The 17,536-nt window shown below is 41.0% G+C and overlaps 1 protein-coding gene across 1 annotated transcript in view; it reads left to right on the forward strand.

Moving 5' to 3' along the window:
• Positions 1 to 17,536, forward strand: part of cep112 (centrosomal protein 112) — a 547,625-nt gene that overhangs the window by 305,559 nt on the left and 224,530 nt on the right. The window contains exons 20-21 of the mRNA XM_043715232.1: positions 8,104 to 8,252; positions 11,113 to 11,248. Coding sequence (XP_043571167.1) covers positions 8,104 to 8,252; positions 11,113 to 11,248 — 285 coding nt within the window. The remainder of the gene's footprint in view (positions 1 to 8,103; positions 8,253 to 11,112; positions 11,249 to 17,536) is intronic.

Below are 17,536 nucleotides of genomic sequence, written 5' to 3' on the forward strand. Positions count from 1 at the left end.
CCGGCCTATCACCCTCACCTTGACCTCCCTCCACCTATCGCAATTCCAACGCCTCTCCCCCAAGTCCCTCCTCCCTACCTTTTATCTTAGCCTGCTGATGGACACACTTTCCTCATTCCTGAAGAAGGGCTTATGCCCGAAACGTCGACTCCACTAATGTGCTGTGTCAAGCAGACCAGTTTTGTTTGTCTGACCATAAGACACAGGAGCAGATGTAGGCCATTTGGCCCAGTACATGTACTCTACGATTCAATTTTATTATAGATGATCTGACAATCCTTAACTCTACTACCTTCTTTTCCATAACTGTGATCCCTTTCCTGATGAAAAATCTGCCTGTCTTAGCCTTTAGTACACTTAACTGGCCAGCCTCAATGTTCTCTGCGGTAAAGAATTCACAGGTTTACTACCCTGTGAGAGAAGAATTTCCTCCTCAGATCTGTTTTAATTGAGTGAACCATTTACTCTGAGGCCTTTTTCACACCTACCCTTTCAACTCCCTAAGAATCTTTTATGTTTCAATAAGATCACCTCTCGTTCTTCTAAACTTCAATGAGGACAGGCCTAAACTACTCCACCTGTTCTCAGAACAAAGTCCAGAGAAAGTAAGGACTGCAGATGCTGGAGATCAAAGTCGAAGAGTGTGGTGCTGGAAAAGTAGAGCTGGTCAGGCAGCATCTGAGGAGCAGGAGAATCGATGTTTCGGGCAGAAATCCTTCATCGGGAATGAGGCTTGTGGGCTAAGGGGGCTGAGAGATAAATGGGAGGGGGGATGCGACTGGGGAGAAGGTAGCTGGGAATGTGACAGGTAGATGATGGTGGGGGTGAAAGTGATAGGTTGGAGAGGAGGGTGGAACACACAGGTGGGAAGAAAGATGGACATGTAGGACCGGTCAAGAGGCCAGTGCCAAGTTGGAAGGTTGGGACTGGGATAAGATGGGGGGAGAGGAAATAGGGAAACTGGTGCAATCTACATTGATCCCGTGTGGTTGGAGGGTCCCAAGGTGGGAGATGAGGCATTCTTCCTCCAGGCGTCAGGTTGTTAGGGTTTGGCAATGGCGGAAGTCCATGACCTGCATGTCCTTGGCGGAGTGGGAGGGGGAGTTAAAGTGTTGAGCCACATGACAGTGGGGTTGGTAAGTGTGGGTGTCCCAGAGATGTTCTCTGAAATGATCCATAAGTTGGTGTCCTGTCTCCCCAGTGAAGAGAAATTCACAACGGTGCAACGGATACAGTAGATGATGTGTGTGGAAGTACAGGTGAATTTCTGTCAGATGTGGAAGGATCCTTTGAGGCTTTGGATAGAGGTGAGAGGAGAGGTGTGGGCGCAGGTTTTAACCTGTGGATCCACCCCATCAACCTCTGGATACATTGCATCATCCTCCGCCATTTTGCCACCTACAAACAGACCCCACCACCAGAGATATATTTCCGTCCCCACCCATATCTGCGTTTCGGAGAGACCATTCCCTCCACGACTCCCTTGTTAGGTCCACCCCCACCAACCCACCCTCCCCTCCTGGCACCTTTCCTTACCACCACAAGAAGTGCATCTCTGGGACACCTTCACTAACCAACCCCCCCACCTTGGCACCGCCCTCTTGAACAGTCCTACGTGTCCTCACAAACCTTATAGAGTTCTTTGAGAAGGTGACCAAACAGGTGGGTGAGGGTAAAGCAGTTGATGTGGTTTATATGAATTTCAGTAAAGCCTTTGATAAGGTTCCCCATGGTAGGCTACTGCACAAAATACGGAGTCATGGGATTGAGGGCGATTTAGCGGTTTGGATCAGAAATTGGCTAGCTGAAAGAAGATAGCGGGTGGTGTTTGATGGGAAATGTTCATCCTAGAGTCAAATCCCACCTCGGTTAACTGTCTGTGTGGAGTTTCCTCCGGGTGCTCCAGTTTCCTCCCACAGTCTAAAGATGTGCAGGTTAGGTGAATTGGCCATGCTAAATTGCCTGTAGTGTTAGGTGATGGGGTAAATGTAGGGGAATGGGTCTGGGTGGGTTACTCTTCGGAGGGTCAGTGTGGACTTGATGGGCCGAAGTGCCTGTTTCCACACTGTAAGTAATCTAATCTAATCTAATCTAATCTAATCTAATCTAATCCATCTTCCTTCCCACGTATCTTCTCCACCATCCTCTCGTTCGTATCACTTTCACCTCCACCATCATCTACCTGTCGTATTCCCACCTCCTTCCCATTTATCTCTCAGCCCCCTTGGTCCACCAGCCTCATTCCTGATGATATATATCGATTATGAAATATCAATTCTCCTGCTCCTTGAATGCTGCCTGATCGGCTGTGCTTTTCCAGCAACACACTCTTCGACTCAGAAGAAAGTCTCTCTGTACCTGGATTCAACATTTTGAACCTTCGTTGGATGGCCATTGTGTCTTTCTTTAGGCAGGAGGACCAGACTGTCCCCATCATTCCAGTGTAGCCTGACTAGTGCATTGTATAGTTTTAGCAAGTATTTTTATACTTCATTCTTTTTGATATAAAGACCAGCATTCTATCTATTTTCATATTACTTGCTGAATTTGTACGCTAGCTTTTCTGTGATTCATACACAAGGGCCTACAATTTCCCTTGTGCTGGAGTTTCCTGGAGTCTTTCTCTGCTTAAAAAACATTAAGCTCTATTCTTCCTGCCAAAATACATACCCTCACATTTCTCCATTTTATATTCCATCTGCCAGTTTTTCTTCCTGTCACTTAACCTGTCTATATCCCTGTGTGAACTCTTTATGTCATCATCACCAGTTACTTTCCCAAATATTTTTGTGTCACCTGAAAACTTGGCTACAATATATTCAGTCTCATCTTCCAAGTCATAAATATATATTGTGAATAATTGTGGCCCCAGTACTGATATCTGGCACTCCTCTCGTTACAGGTTACCATCCTGAAAATATCCACCTTTTCCCAACTTTCTGTTCGCTATTTGTTGTCAAATCCTCTGTCCCAGCTAATATAATATTTATATACACCATGAGCTTTACCTTATTAAGTAACCTTATGTGTAGTACCTTATCAAACACCTTTTGAAAATCCAAATACGAATAAAGAATAAGAGTAGGCCATGTGGCCCTTTCAGGAGAAAGTGAGGATTGCAGATGCTGGAGATCAGAGTTGAAGAGTGTGGCGCTGGAAAAGCAGAGCTGGCCAGGCAGCATCTGAGGAGCAGGAGAATCGGCATTTTGGGCATAAGTCCTTCATCAGGAATGAGGCTTGTGGGCCAGGGGGCTGAGATATAAATGGGAGGGGGTGAGTGGGGAGGAGGTGAGGCCAGATGGAAGGTAGATGACAATGTGATAGGTAGATGAAGGTGGGGGAGAAGGTGATAGGTCGGAGAGGAGGGGGGAGCGGATAGATGGGAAAATAGACCATTCAAGAGGACAGTGCTGAGTTGAGGGCTTAAGACTGAGATAAGATGGGGGGGAGGGGAAATGAGGAAACTGGTGTAATCCACATTAATCCCATGTGGTTGCAGGGTCCCAAGGTGGAAGATGAGGCGTTCTTACTCCAGGCGTTGGGAGGGGTTTGTCAGTGCAGGAGGCCCGGATCGTCAGATCCTCTCCTGCATCTACAACCACCTGATGAAGGAGCAGCGCTCTAAAAGCTAGTGCTTGCAAGTAAATCTGTTGGGCTATAACCTAACGTTGTGTGATTTTTAACCTTGTTCACCCTCTTCCAACACCAGTACCTCCAAATCATCAGTATGGGAAAGTGTGAGGCATAGACTATTTTCTAAATGGAGAAAGGCTTCAAAAATCTAAAGCATAAAGGGATTTCAGAGTTTTAATTCTGGATTTTCTGAAGGTTAACATTTAGGTTCAATCGGCAGTGAGGAAGGCAGATGCAATGTCACTATTCGTTTCAAGGGGAATAGAGTACAAGAGCAGAAATGTGCTGCTGATGCTATATAAGGCTCTGGTGAGAGCGTATTTGGAATATTGTGAGCAGTTTGGGGCCCTGTACCTAAGGAAGGATATGGTGGCCTTGGAAGGGTTTAAAGGACGTTTACAAGAATGATCCCAGGGATGAAGGGCTTGTCATATGAGGAGCGGTTGAAGACTTTTCGTCTGTACTTGATGGATGAGTGGGAATCTGATTGAAACTTACAGAATATTGCGAAACCTGGATGGAGTGGATGTGGAGAAAAGGCTTCCGCTAGTAGGAGAGACAGCAATCTGAGGGCACAGCATCAGAGTGAAGGGAAAACCCTTTCGAGTTGAGAAGGAATTTCTTCAACCAGAGTCCTGAATCTGTGGAACTCATTGCTTCAGAGGGCTGTAGAGGTAAATTCATTGTGTGTATTTAAGATAGAGATAGATAGGTTTTTGATAGGGTTCCAAAGGTTATGTGGAGAAGGCAGGAGAGTGAGGTTGAAAAATATATCAGCTATGATCGACTGGTAGAAAAGAAGCAGTGGGCCAAACAGCCTAATTCTGCTCCTATGTCTTGTGGTCATATAATAGACTATACGTTTTTCCAGTGACAAATATCATTGGACTGCATAGAGTTGGTCCTTCGTAGGGTGCTAGAATGTAGCAATTTCTCCAGGATCTGGGGATGGTAGTCAGGTAATCATTCAGAGTTCCTGCTCTTGTCAGAGAATTGAGCAAGAATATAACCAAGATCAATTTTTAACCTCTTGAACTGCACCACCACCCATTAAGAATGTATCCACCAAGAAATAATGCCTTCATGAGTGGGTGAAAGGATTAGCTTTTGCATTCTCTTCCATTTTTAAATAGCAGCAGGTTGGGAAGGAACATGATCACAATCACTGATAATTCATTATGGTGGAAGTAATTTGGAGGAAGCACTGAAAGCTGCAAAGGGGCTGAATTTAACAATCTAGGATAATCATTGCATTATGAAGTTGAAGGCATGTACTGTACAATTAGGAGAAAGGGAAAGCTGCCAAGCAGCTTCCTGTCATATCACAAAATGTGTTGGAAAATTGAAAAATGTAACATTTTGGCTGTAACCTAGATACCAGTTGTCTTCACAGCAGTTCGAATTTAACTAATCAGTTTAAATTATGCCCGACCTAATTGAATTTGAATTTTACTGTTCTGACAATATCGAACCAATGAGACGATCCGATGTTTGGGGCATAAAAAGCAGGCATTTTGGACACTTAGCCAGAAAGAGCACCACCTGCTATTGTCAGACAGACTGCCTGAAAACACTCTCTGTCAAAGGTGCCTTTTTCATATGAAACATCTGTGCAGCAGAAGACCAAAGATGACCCAGGGAGATGTACAAGCAGAGGAAGATTGACACCGGACTCGACAGCCGCTGTCTGGTTTTTAAAATAGAGTTGCTGTAAATTTAATAGGGGCTTTATTGAATCAGTATATTGTTATCGAGTGGGAGGTAGATAACAAACCTTTAAGAGAAAGGTAGCTTAGGGTTGTAAATAGTTGTTATTTAATGTTCATTTTTGAATTAAAGAATAACAATTTTTTTTTTCTTTAAGTAGTGGAATTTAGGTAGTTCTCTGTCACTCATATTTTAACAGATTACAGGGTGAGTTGAGCTTTTGGTTTGGTTTAATTAGCAGAAGGGTTCACCGCTGTGTATTAATAACTGTTACTTAAGCTCCTGAGGTGAAACATGGAAAATAAGAGCAGTCGGCTATTCAACTCTTCAAATCTGCTCTGTCATTCAATATGGTTGTGGCTGATCATCCAACTCAGTAATTTAATTCCACTTTCTTCCCATACCTTTTGATCCTTTTAGCCCTAAGAACTATTATCTATCTCCTCATAGAAAACACTTAATATTTTGGCCTCAATTGTTTTCTACGATAGTACATTCCACAAGTTCACTACTGTTTATAATTCCTGTCTTGCAAATGGTGTCATTTGATCTAAATATTCAAACAAAAATATTTAATTCTTGCATAGATGCTTTGGTAAAACTCAGATCAACGTTGTACCTAAAATTTACGAAAGATGTGAGTGTGAACAGTTCTTACAAGTATTTTATAACACAGCCCTGTGATTCACACTCCATCTTGGTCAGCGTTTCATAGCCAACCAGTTCCTGTATGCATTGATGCCCAGACTGTCACTTGGTCAAGTTAAAATCTCTTAACACTTGTATTAGCCAATGAAGAGTACGGAGACCTCTTGTTTGTACCATTGACTCGTATAATAGTTTAATTTTTGTAGTGCTTGCTCATGGCTTCTGCTTTTTGAGGAGATCTTTGTATTTCTGAACAGTTATAGTAAAACTTTTCTTCACCCAGTTGTTTGCATACTTATTGCTCCATTTCCCTCAATTCATGATCGGGTTGCTGTGAAGTGCTGAGCTAGTCAGAGTGTGGTGTTGGTCCCTTTTTTCATTGTTTCCAGGAAGAAAAATAACAGGGGAGAGCAATCATGTAGAGGATTATCGTCACTTCAACACCATGGTAGTATTAAATCCACATTTAATTAGAATTGATGGTAATATACTTTCTCCCTGTTGTGAAAGTTCACCTTACTAAACTCCCACGGCTGAGTTCAGGAACTCTCTGTGTAGCTGCAGACCTGTGTTCTTTCATTCAGGGCTTCAGTTGTTGTAGTATTTGTCATTACAAAATGTCACTGAGTCCTGTGATTGTCAAAATCCAGCACAGTGGCTCAGTGGCTAGCACTGCTGCCTCACAGCATCAGGGAACCTAGGTCGGTTCCACCCTCGGGTGACTGTCTGGAGTTTGCACATTCTACCTGTGGGTCCTCCGGTTTCCTCCCACAGTTCAAAGATGTGCAGGTTAGTTGGGTTGGTCATGCTAAATTGCCTTGTAGTGTTCAGAGATGTACAGGCCAGGTGGAGTAGCCTTAGGAATTATTGGGTAGGGGAATGAGGCTGGGTGGGGTGCTCTTCAGACGGTCAATTGGGCTGAATGGCTTGTTTCCACACTGTTGGAACAACAGTGAAAGCAAAAGCTCAGAAGCACAAATCCAGACATTTCAGGAGCCAGCAGTTCCGTGTCCTAGCTGTTTGAAGTTGCAGTGGCAGTTTTTGAATTTGTATAAAATGTAAAGTATTGCAGAAGCTGGAAATCAGAAACAAACAAAAATAAATAGCTGGAAGAACTTGGTGGGTCCAATAGTAACTGGGGAGGAACAGAAGTCAGTCATCCAACCTTTCATATTCAGGCCCTGCATGACCATACAAAGAAATAAAATACTCAGATCTATCTAACGTTCAGAGGAGGCAATGATGTAGTGGTAATGTCATTGAACTAGTAATCCAGAATCCCATGTTAATGTTCTGAGGACATAGGATTAAAGTCTACCAGGCCAGATGGTGAAATTTGAATTCAGTAAAAATCCAAAATTGACAAAAAGCTAGGCCAATGGTGACTATGGTCATTATCAATTGTAAAAATATCTGACTCATTAATGTCTTTTAAAGAAAGAAATCTGCCATTTTCATCTCTTTTGGAACTAAGTTTGACTTTAAATCTTCAACCCAAATTAGGGATGAACCACACCCTGTAAATGAATTTTAAAAAATACTACTTGCTAAAATTAAGATGGCTTTCTCAGGAAAGATCCATCAAACATTTGATCTCTCTGTTTGAATTTAAATACATTGCACATCAACAGTACTGAAAAAGCCAGCAGCACTTGCATTTAAAATGTATCAAAGCAACATTCCCATTCCCTGCAGACAATACATTTCAAAAGAAAATTGACAGATAGTCAGACAAAGGAAGGAATCTGGAGAAATGAAAGTGTGCAAATTAATTTTTTTCTTAAGGACTGCAAAAACTGACTTCAAAGCTGTTGGCATGAATGAAGAGTCAAGTTTGGATGTTTACACTTTACTGTATGCATCCTTTGAATAATTCACTGATTTCTTTTCACTGACCATTTATTGAGGTTGAACCAGTGAATTGAACTTCAGTGACAACCTGCCTTTCTGTTGCAAAGCTAAGGACTGAAAATGGGACTGCAGTGACCAGTGCTTCTTCTTGCTCTTGTAAATGATACCACTGAGAGGAGGAATTGCACATGTGCTCCATTTCATAAAATATAGGCATAACTTATGAATAAAAAGCTTCAGTAGTTCTTTTTAATTATTTTGTAGGATTCAGGTGTCATTGGCTGCATCAGCATTTATCTCCCATTCCTAATTCCCCTACAGAAGGTGATGGTGAGCTGCTGTTATTTGCTGCTAGTTCCAGAAATTCGACCCAGCAACAGTGAAGGAGTTCCAAAAAGTTCCAACTCAGAGTTGTATGTGGCTTGGAGGTGACCTTAAAAATGATGGTTTTCCATTGCCTTTGCTGCCTATGTCTTTTTATGATGTGGAGGTGTGGGTGTTGGACTAAGGAGCTGTGCTCTGAAAACTTGTATGTCCAAATAAACCTGTTGGACTATAACCTGGTTGTGTGATTTTTAACTATGTCTTTTTAAGCAGCGAAGGTCACAGGTTTGGAAGGTGCTGTTGAAGGAGCATTGTTGAGTTGCTACACTGTATCTTGTGGATGGTATGCATGGCTGCCACTGTGCAGCAGTGCTGGAGGTAACGAATATTGAAGGGGCTGAATGGGGTGGCAATCAAGTGAATGCCCAATAGCGTGCGCATCCAATACTTTGGCTAATGCAGAGCATAAATGAGCCCAGATAGAGAAGGAAGGTTTGGTAGCCATATTTCGAGTCAGGAGGTTCCATCAAACCTTTACAGGCATAAATTTATAAAAATAACAGACCACAAACCCGTGATAGGTCTACTTATAGTGGACAAGGCAGTGTTACCTATAGCTTCAGATCGAATTTAACAGTGGGCTTCAAAAGTAAGTGTGTATAATTACAAGTTGGAACTCTGTCCAGTGGGTCAAGTAGCAAATTTGGGCTGACCTAGAGTCCCTCTGTTTAGGATATGCCCTGAGTGAGGCTGTGGAATTGCAAGTGGTGTTCCCAAAGCTCTCATGGACTGGTGAGGCTGTCTCCTTCCATATGAATATCCTGTAACTCATATGCTGTACTTGCTGCATTTTCCAAAGATAAAGTCAGTTGTTGTACCTGTTTGAAGTCCAGATGGGCTTCAGTTAGGGGTTGCTTTTGCATGGTTACATCATTAATCTCACATACCAACAGATCTCTCAGCATCTCATTAAAGGTTAAACCAAAGTCCCATGTCTCTACCAGTTGTCTTAACCCAGTCAAAATTCCCCTGGTTCTCGAATTGCTCAAGTTAAAACGAAACTATCTCAGAATTCAAGGAAGCTTGGGGTCGTAGCATTTCTTAACTAAATCTGTCAACTGTTGAAAGGTTTTAGTATCTGGTGCCTCAGGCATTAACATATAGTGTGGTTAGCAAAACAATATCCACATGTTTATAAAAAGTTCCAAAATTCTAAAGTCTAGACATGTTGGAAAATTATTGTTCCTCAAGTTCCTTTTGATTTTTGTAATAATAATATGCTGTTGTCTTTAGGTGATGATCAGCTTTCCATTTGATTGTTTTTCAGATTAACTTAGGTCTTTCCTTGAATGGTTTTTTCAAGCGTTCTTGGGTTTTCTGACTTTTTCCATACAGAGAGAGGTGGTTTCTTTCTGTCTATAGGCTCTGGATGTCTCTGCTTCTCTTGGTATTTAAAGCTTTAGAGTCACAGTCATAGAGATGTACAGCATGGAAACAGGCCCTTTGGTCCAACCTGTCCGTGCTGACCAGATATCCCAACCCAATCTAGTCCCACCTGCCAGCACCCGGTCCATATCCCTCCAAATCCTTCCTATTCATATACCCATCCAAATCCCTTTTAAATGTTGCAATTATACCAGCCTCCCCCACTTCCTCTGGCAGCTCATTCCATACATGTACCATCCTCTGTGTGAAAAAGTTGCCTCTTAGGTCTCTTTTATATCTTTCCCCTCTCACCCTAAACCTATGCCCTCTAGTTCTGGACTCCCCGACTCCAGGGAAAAGACTTTGTCTATTTATCCTATCCATGCCCCCTATAATTTTGTAAACCTCTATAAGGTCACCCCTCAATCTCCGACGCTCCAAGGAAAACAGCCCCAGCCTATTTAGCCTCTCCCTATAGCTCAAATCCTCTAACCCGGCAACATCCTTGTCAATCTTTTCTGAACCCTTTCAAGTTTCACCACATCTTTTCAATAGGAAGGAGACCAGAATTGCACGCAATATTCCAACAGTGGCCTAACCAATGTCCTGTACAGCCGCAACATGACCTCCTAACTCCTGTACTCAATACTCTGACCAATAAAAGAAAGCATACGAAACGCCTTCTTCACGATCCTATCTACCTGCGACTCCACTTTCAAGGAGCTATGAACCTGTACTCCAAGGTCTCTTTGTTCAGCAGCACTCCCTAGGACCTTACTATTAAGTGTATACACAGCTCAACTAGTCAAAGAGAAATATTCTCAGTGCTGTTGGGTCTTGAATTTTCACTCATTCTTCTTCCAAAATCTAATATTATCTTGTACCACTCAACAATTATACAACACTTGATTTTCAAAATGCAAAAACCAGTTCTGGTATTCCATTTATAGCGCGCCAATTTCCATTTTAGATTATAGTCCCAAAAAAAATGAAAATTATATGAATGGAGAAAAATGAAAGCAAATTTTAAAATCAGGAAGCATATTAGTTGCTGTGAATGGGGGTTTCAGGGGGAATGGAACCCACTGCGAATTAAGGCATGAGCTGGAATGTAGAGGGAGACCTGGTAGGATTGCAATGGAATGGGTAGGTGTCATGGTTATGAAGGAACATTTCAGCAGTATAAATGCTGAGACAGAGATTAAGTTGAGCAATGTTACAGAGATTGACAAACTCAGGAGGAAGATAAATACCTAAACAATCTGTTCTGGTCATACTTTGAGGGAGATAGATTTTGCTGGTTAAGTTACCTGGAGAATCTCCTTACCTCATGTTTGAGTCATGCCTTGGGATGTTCTGCAGCAACCTGGGGATCTGTTCATCTGAAGCATTTGTCAGCATCTTAGGTGTGAATCTTGCCCGATAAAGATTTCAATTATCTGAAGATTGGTTTAATATGGGTTTATTTTGTTAAGCTAAGATGCCTAGATACAGTAAATAACTGAAACATTAATGCCTATTTAGCGAAAAAGAAGACCAACTGACAAGGGTGACTGAGATGCAGAAACTCCAAGCCCAGAAAGCAGATGCTGCTTTGGAAGAATTCAAGAGACAGGTGGAGCTAAATTCTGAGAAGGTCTATTCTGAAATGAAACAGCAGGTAAAGCTTCTGTTGTTGATTCTGTGGAGTTTATTAAGGTTACATGCTGGGCTGCTTCTGGTTTTTATTAGCAAATGCAACTTTAAATACAGTTAAGATATTACTTTACAAATGAATGAAAAAGTGCCCTTCATTTATTTCAAATCACTACCAAACAGACTAGCAAAAAAATCCTCCTTGATTTCTTAAACTATCAGACCATATGGAATATGAACAGGATTTGGCTGTTCGACCCCTTGAACCTGCTCTACCACTCAATGGGATCATGGTGTCACAAGGTTAGTCCTTTTTTTTCTAAAAACTGTTCCTTGACTCAAGGATATGCTGCCTTTGATTTTTTTCAGAAGGATAATAAACTAGGCCGGGCTTCAATCAGACTAGTTTGGTACAGAGATGAAAAGGATTTTGAGAGGTCTTTTGTTTATATGTAAACAGGTGAGATTAGAAGTGGCCTGTAGAGTGAAAGGGGAGCGGTCAGCTTTCTAGATGAGTGGTTTAGTTCAGTCCAGAATTGTTTGGGAGTTCAACAGTGAAAGATGGAAACTCTCTTCTGCCCTTCTAACTTCAACCTGTAAGCATCTGACCCTTTTTTGTACTGTGTTTTAAGTGGGTGGGGAGTGGAGGGGGTTGCTTATTGGGACTGTTGTGTGTATTCGGAACAGCATACTTAAGCCTTGTTTGGATAGACTGAATTCTGTCGGGGTTCTTTGTTCTGTTCTTTGTGTTTCACTGTGTAATTTTGTGAATAAATTTTTTATTCTGTTTTAAACCTAGTAGTCAACCTCGTTAACTTAATCCGGGTAATTTTCATTGTACACTTACCGAAACAAATTGCAAACTTATGGTCTGGGCTACCTGCTTAAGAATGTTCTGATTGGTCTGGCCGAGTCTCTAACAATGGTTAACTGACAATCCTCACGTCCATTTTTCTGCTTTTTACCCATAATTGTTGATTCTCTACTGATTAAGAATCTATCTGTCTCAGCCTTAAATATACACAAGGCATTTGCACCCACATCTCTCTGTGGTGAGCAGTTCTAAAGACTTTCAGCTATTTGAGAGAAGAAATTCCTCCTCATCTCAGTCTTAAATTGGCACTCCTTTATTCTGAGACTATGCCCTCTATTCCTCTACACTGGGAAGCACCCTCTCAGCATTTCCCCTGTGAAGACCCTTAAGAATCCTATATGTTTCAATAAGATCATCTGTCATTCTTCTAAGCTTCAGCAAGAATAGTCCCAATCTGTTTAACCTTTGCTTATAAGGCAATCATTCCATATCGGATTAACCTTCTGTGAACTGCCTGAAGTGAAATGATCTATGTCCTTAAATAAGGGAGTAAAATTGCTCATAGGACTCCAGATGTGATCTCACCTGCACTTTGTACAATTTCCATAAGAGTTACCTTTTCTTAAAATAAGGGACCACATTCATTAGTCTTCCTGATTACTTACTGCACCTGTGTGATAGTTTTCTGTGGTTTGTGCTCAAGTACTCCCAAGTTCCTCAGTATTGCAGTATTCTGCAGTTTTTCTTCATTTAAGTAATAATCTGTTCTTTTGTTCTCCTTTCCAAAATAATTAATATCACATTTTCCGACATTAAACTACATTGAGAATGTGTTAAAGCGGTGTCACTTGTTCTGTTATTTGATAATTTAGTAGTGGAACAAAAAAAGAGATTGTCGATAATGTGGATGACCCTTTAGATTTCTCTTACACAATGCTGTTGGTATGAAGATCAGTTTTCCCCATTCAGTTCTCTGCATTAAAATATAAAGCTCACAGTTAAATATTTTATGTATTTCCTTATTTTGTTGAATATAAAAATTAATCATTTTATTTTTGAGGTTGACTTAGCCTGGCATCCAAATACTAATTTATACGTTTCAAGTCAGCCAACTAAGTCAATGGTTTGTTTCATCAAACCTATCTTTTTCCTCACCTTGTTCTGCCCCCTGCAAGCAACATGCTGATTCTCGCTAAGATGTCAGAAAAGATTTTCACTGAGATTGAACAAGCAAGAGCAATGTTCAGTTTCCTCCCTTCTACGCAGCACTATCATGTGGCCTCCACCAAATACCTTTCGTGATAGTTGGAGCTGGGTTCAGCGACTAGTTGAAACAGAGAGCTCCGTCTAATCTATGACATAGCTTTACATTTGCTTTATTTGTAAAGTGCATGGTACCAATATAGAAAGCATGAAATGATCTGTTTTCCAGTAGTGATACCTCTCCATGCATAGCACTTAAAAAAAGGTGCTCCAGCAAGATAAACTGTCCAAAACCCCTTGCTAGAGAGAACAGGCTGGGATAAATGCTGAAATTGTGAAAAAACAAGTGTGTAATTAGACGTGGAGCAGAGATCCATACCACTTTAATCCACCCGTTTTCTCAAGCAGTGTCATTTTAAATAAGTACCACAGCTTGTGCACTGTATATTGAGTTCAACAAACAGTAAACAAGCGCTTAAAGAACGTGATGCTGAATGTTCCTGCATTGTGAGCGGAATGCACGGCTTTGAAACTTGAACGAGCCTTATTTCACATCTGTGCCAACAGATCCAGGCTCATGTTGGCTGTTTCTAGGAATTTTTATCTAATAGACTTTTGGCATCAATTATATATGATTATTGGTCCAATTTTTAACCACAGTGATGCAATACAGTCTGGAAATTCCATTTGCCTCCTTTCTTGAATTGAATTGAAGTTATTGTCACATGTACCGAGGCACAGTGAAAAGCTTTGTCCAGAAATACGTAGATTTAAGAGGAATTACACATCATGAATCATTTTAATTTCTGCAGCAAAAGTTGACCATGCTGGAATATATAGTGGGTTATAGTGGGCATTCCCATAGAGAAAATAGGCTTTGACAAAGGGTCAGTTAGACTCAAAACGTCAGCTCTTTTCTCTCCTTACAGATGCCAGACCTGCTGAGATTTTCCAGCATTTTCTCTTTTGGTTTGAGATTCCAGCATCCGCAGTAATTTGCTTTTAAATAGGTAAAATGTGTTAGCTTGAAACAACAACCTATGGACATGTAATAATCCATTTTTCTCTCTTCAGATGTTAATTGACCTACTTTGTTTTTTAAGAAGCAAAAAATTGCATCAGTATTGTGTTTGCAGGTTTGATGTGTGGCCATGCAATTGCTCGGACAAATAATGAGTTTTTCCAAAGGAAGCTATTATAAAACATGTACCTAAAGGCTTGGTCAAAGAGTTCGGTTTTACGGAGGGAGAAAGTTTAGGAAATAAATTCCAGACCAATAAGCTTATATGGATAAAGGCATCATTGCCATTATTGGATTGAAAGTGTGGAGGAGGGGGAACATGGAAGCCAGTGTTGGACGAAACAGGTTTTTGGAGAGTTGTGGGACTAAACAAAGTTAGCAGAGAGGGAGGGATAAGACCGTAAAAGGACTTGTGCAACCCCTTGATGCAAATTTTAAGATTGAAGCATTAGTTGTTTAGGAGCCAGTGAGGCAGCATGTGCCTAAATCGGTTGAATGCCAAATATGTTGACATCTGTATCCTTTGGATTTGGAGTATCACAGGTAGAAAAACTCAAAAGTTGGAGAGTGGAAGGATTTTATTGGTAACATTGTTATCTATGGGGTTGCTAATAGCATAATTGAATAGATGTTTGATAGTGAATGGATGGCCAAGCACAAGGGTTTGTGAGTTTGAAGATGTAGTTGTAAATGATTTGGGCAGAGATTTTCCCAGAAGGAAGTGGGATTGAAAGGGGTCTGTTAGTGAGGGGTACGAAAATCTGTTGTTTCATACATTAGGTCAGTGCAGTAGCAATGTCTAAAGGTGAATCATTTGTTTAGTAGCAGAGGTTAAGAGAAAATAGGAGGGAAGTATCTTGGAAAGAGCAAGCTTAAGTAAGTTGAGATGTAATAGTGGTTTAACTTACTGGGAATAAGGAGTCATTTATTCCAGAGCCTGAAGGAGGAAAATAGTGAAGATTGTCACACCAAGAAACTTCAAGTGGGGGAAACTTGGTCAGATTACAGAAAATGGAGATTTTAAAGAAGAGGTCAAACAAAATGCTGAGCTTAAAAGATGAGTAGGTGCCTGAGAAATAGGGAAGGAGCAACAGTGGTACTTAATAGCAATAAGAATCAGATTGCTATGCAATTCCAGTCATTTATGCAGAGCAAGTGGTGCAAAATTTATGCAAGTAAGGAGACTTCCATGAAGGATAAAGAGTGGTCATCTGTAGCCAAGTTTCCATCAAGGCCATGATGTTAATGTAGTCATCTGTAATAAGGTCTTGGATGGCAAGGGTCTAGTTTACAAGTGACCAGATTTCCTTGAGGGAGGTACAGAGAAGAATGGTGACTTTGGAAGAGTTCAAGGCACCAGTGATGGGCGAGTATATATGATTATTGGTCCAATTTTTAACCACAGTGATGCAATACAGTCTGGAAATTCCATTTGCCTCCTTTCTTGAATTGAATTGTGGATAGTGTGAGCAAGAGGGTTTCTGAGTTTGGAGGAAGGGGCATTTATTGTTGCTGTAAGGGGAGATTAGCCTTGATGGCGCAAGACAATGCAATAGATTATCTTGGAAGAAATCAGGAATTTCCAACTTATGTGTTTTTGTTTTAAATTCACAATATTTGTGCTTTCTGTCATGGTGGCAATGTTTTATTATCACAATTTCAATTCTTTTATTCCACCATACCAATATTTTATCCATTAAAGGACAATGATGACAAAAATTCAGACAATCCAACTGATAGTTTTGAAATTTGTCATGATTTGAGGATGATGTCTATTTAAGATTGAGTGTTTCTACCATGGGTCTTCATGTGGTTGAGCAAGTTGTGTCCTGACTGACAGATCTTTGGGCACTTGGAGAAAGGATGTCTCATGAGCTAGTGGGATTTGAAGGGCTGAATTTGAAACTTGAACAGCATGTTTTTGGAAGACTAGGAGTTCAAACCTAGAATAAACAATAAAACACTGGCTTCCATTGAATTAAGAGAACGCAATGATGGCACTGGTTGTGATGGCAATTGGACTGTTGCTAATACACAGTCCAGGCCTCAATGTGGTACAGGAATGCAGTAATGACAATTGCCTTGTGTGCAAGGACTTCTGTTGACTTGTAGAGGTGTTTGTTGTTAAAAGCCCATTGCTGTAGTTAGTAGAAGGCTGAGCTGATGCAACTGATCCAGCAAAGGATCTTCTTTAAATGGTGCCAAGTTATGAGAATCTTGCCTTCAACCTATATGAAAAGTGGAATATTTGTCTGATCAGGTGTAACCTGAAATAATGTTTTTGACAACACTCAAGGAAAGGCAAAGTTTTTTTATCTGTAGAATTGAAGAGATTGAGAGTGGCATATAAATCTGGCACAGAGTGAGCAATGACATTGAAATCCTGACAATTGTGGAGGATGTAAGTCTGTGTTGGTTAGTTTGTTTTGGTGTGATGGCAACTGAGGTTAAATCGTTTTCCATCCAGGCAGTATTTCATACTCCCACCAGAGGAACGTTGATCTTTTGATGAGGTGAATATCCACTGTTGGATCGATTGTAAATAGTATGGGAAGGGAAGGCCTTCCTTTCCCTTCCAAATCTATGAAATGAGTCCTTGGAGTCTTAATTTATCAGCAAATGCCTATCAACTTTGCCTCTGCCAGAATACCAGTGGGGTTCCAGGCTTGTGTTGCTCATTCGTTTGATTGCATGCTGTAGTTATCCCATTGATGATGGTTCAGTCATGGATTCTGCCACATGCTATTTGCAACCTACCTGACAGTGGATAGTCAATTCATCAAAGGTCAACAGTCAATTAAATAACACTTTGATGGAAAACTCCTAGACCTCATTAACCTCCATATGAAAACGAAACTGACCACCATGGGTATACGTGAGCTACAGTTTTCAAAGGATTGCAGTTCACAGGATGCTGTGAGGTAACCTGGAGAGTATCAGCTGTTACTGTGGATATATAATTAATGAACTGTTGAAAATGTTCTTTCCAGCATTGATTGTTGTCATTATCATTCTTAGGATGTGAAACACCATTCTGACAGTGATGAAAGATACTGTCCATTGATGACTCTGGTGGTTTGAAACAGCTTCACATGTCAAGATGGTCAGCTTATTGTTGATGTGGAGAAGCTGGTGTTGGACTTGGGTGGACAAAGTTAAAAATTACACAACACCAGTTAACAGTCCAACAGGTTTATTTGGATGCACTAGCTTTTGAAGCGCTGCTCCTTCATCAGGTGGATGTGGACCTCTCAGGCTTCTGTTCGCACCATAAT

The sequence above is a fragment of the Chiloscyllium plagiosum genome, chromosome 24, assembly GCF_004010195.1.
Source record: "Chiloscyllium plagiosum isolate BGI_BamShark_2017 chromosome 24, ASM401019v2, whole genome shotgun sequence".
In the NCBI taxonomy this organism is placed as follows: Eukaryota; Metazoa; Chordata; class Chondrichthyes; order Orectolobiformes; family Hemiscylliidae; genus Chiloscyllium; species Chiloscyllium plagiosum.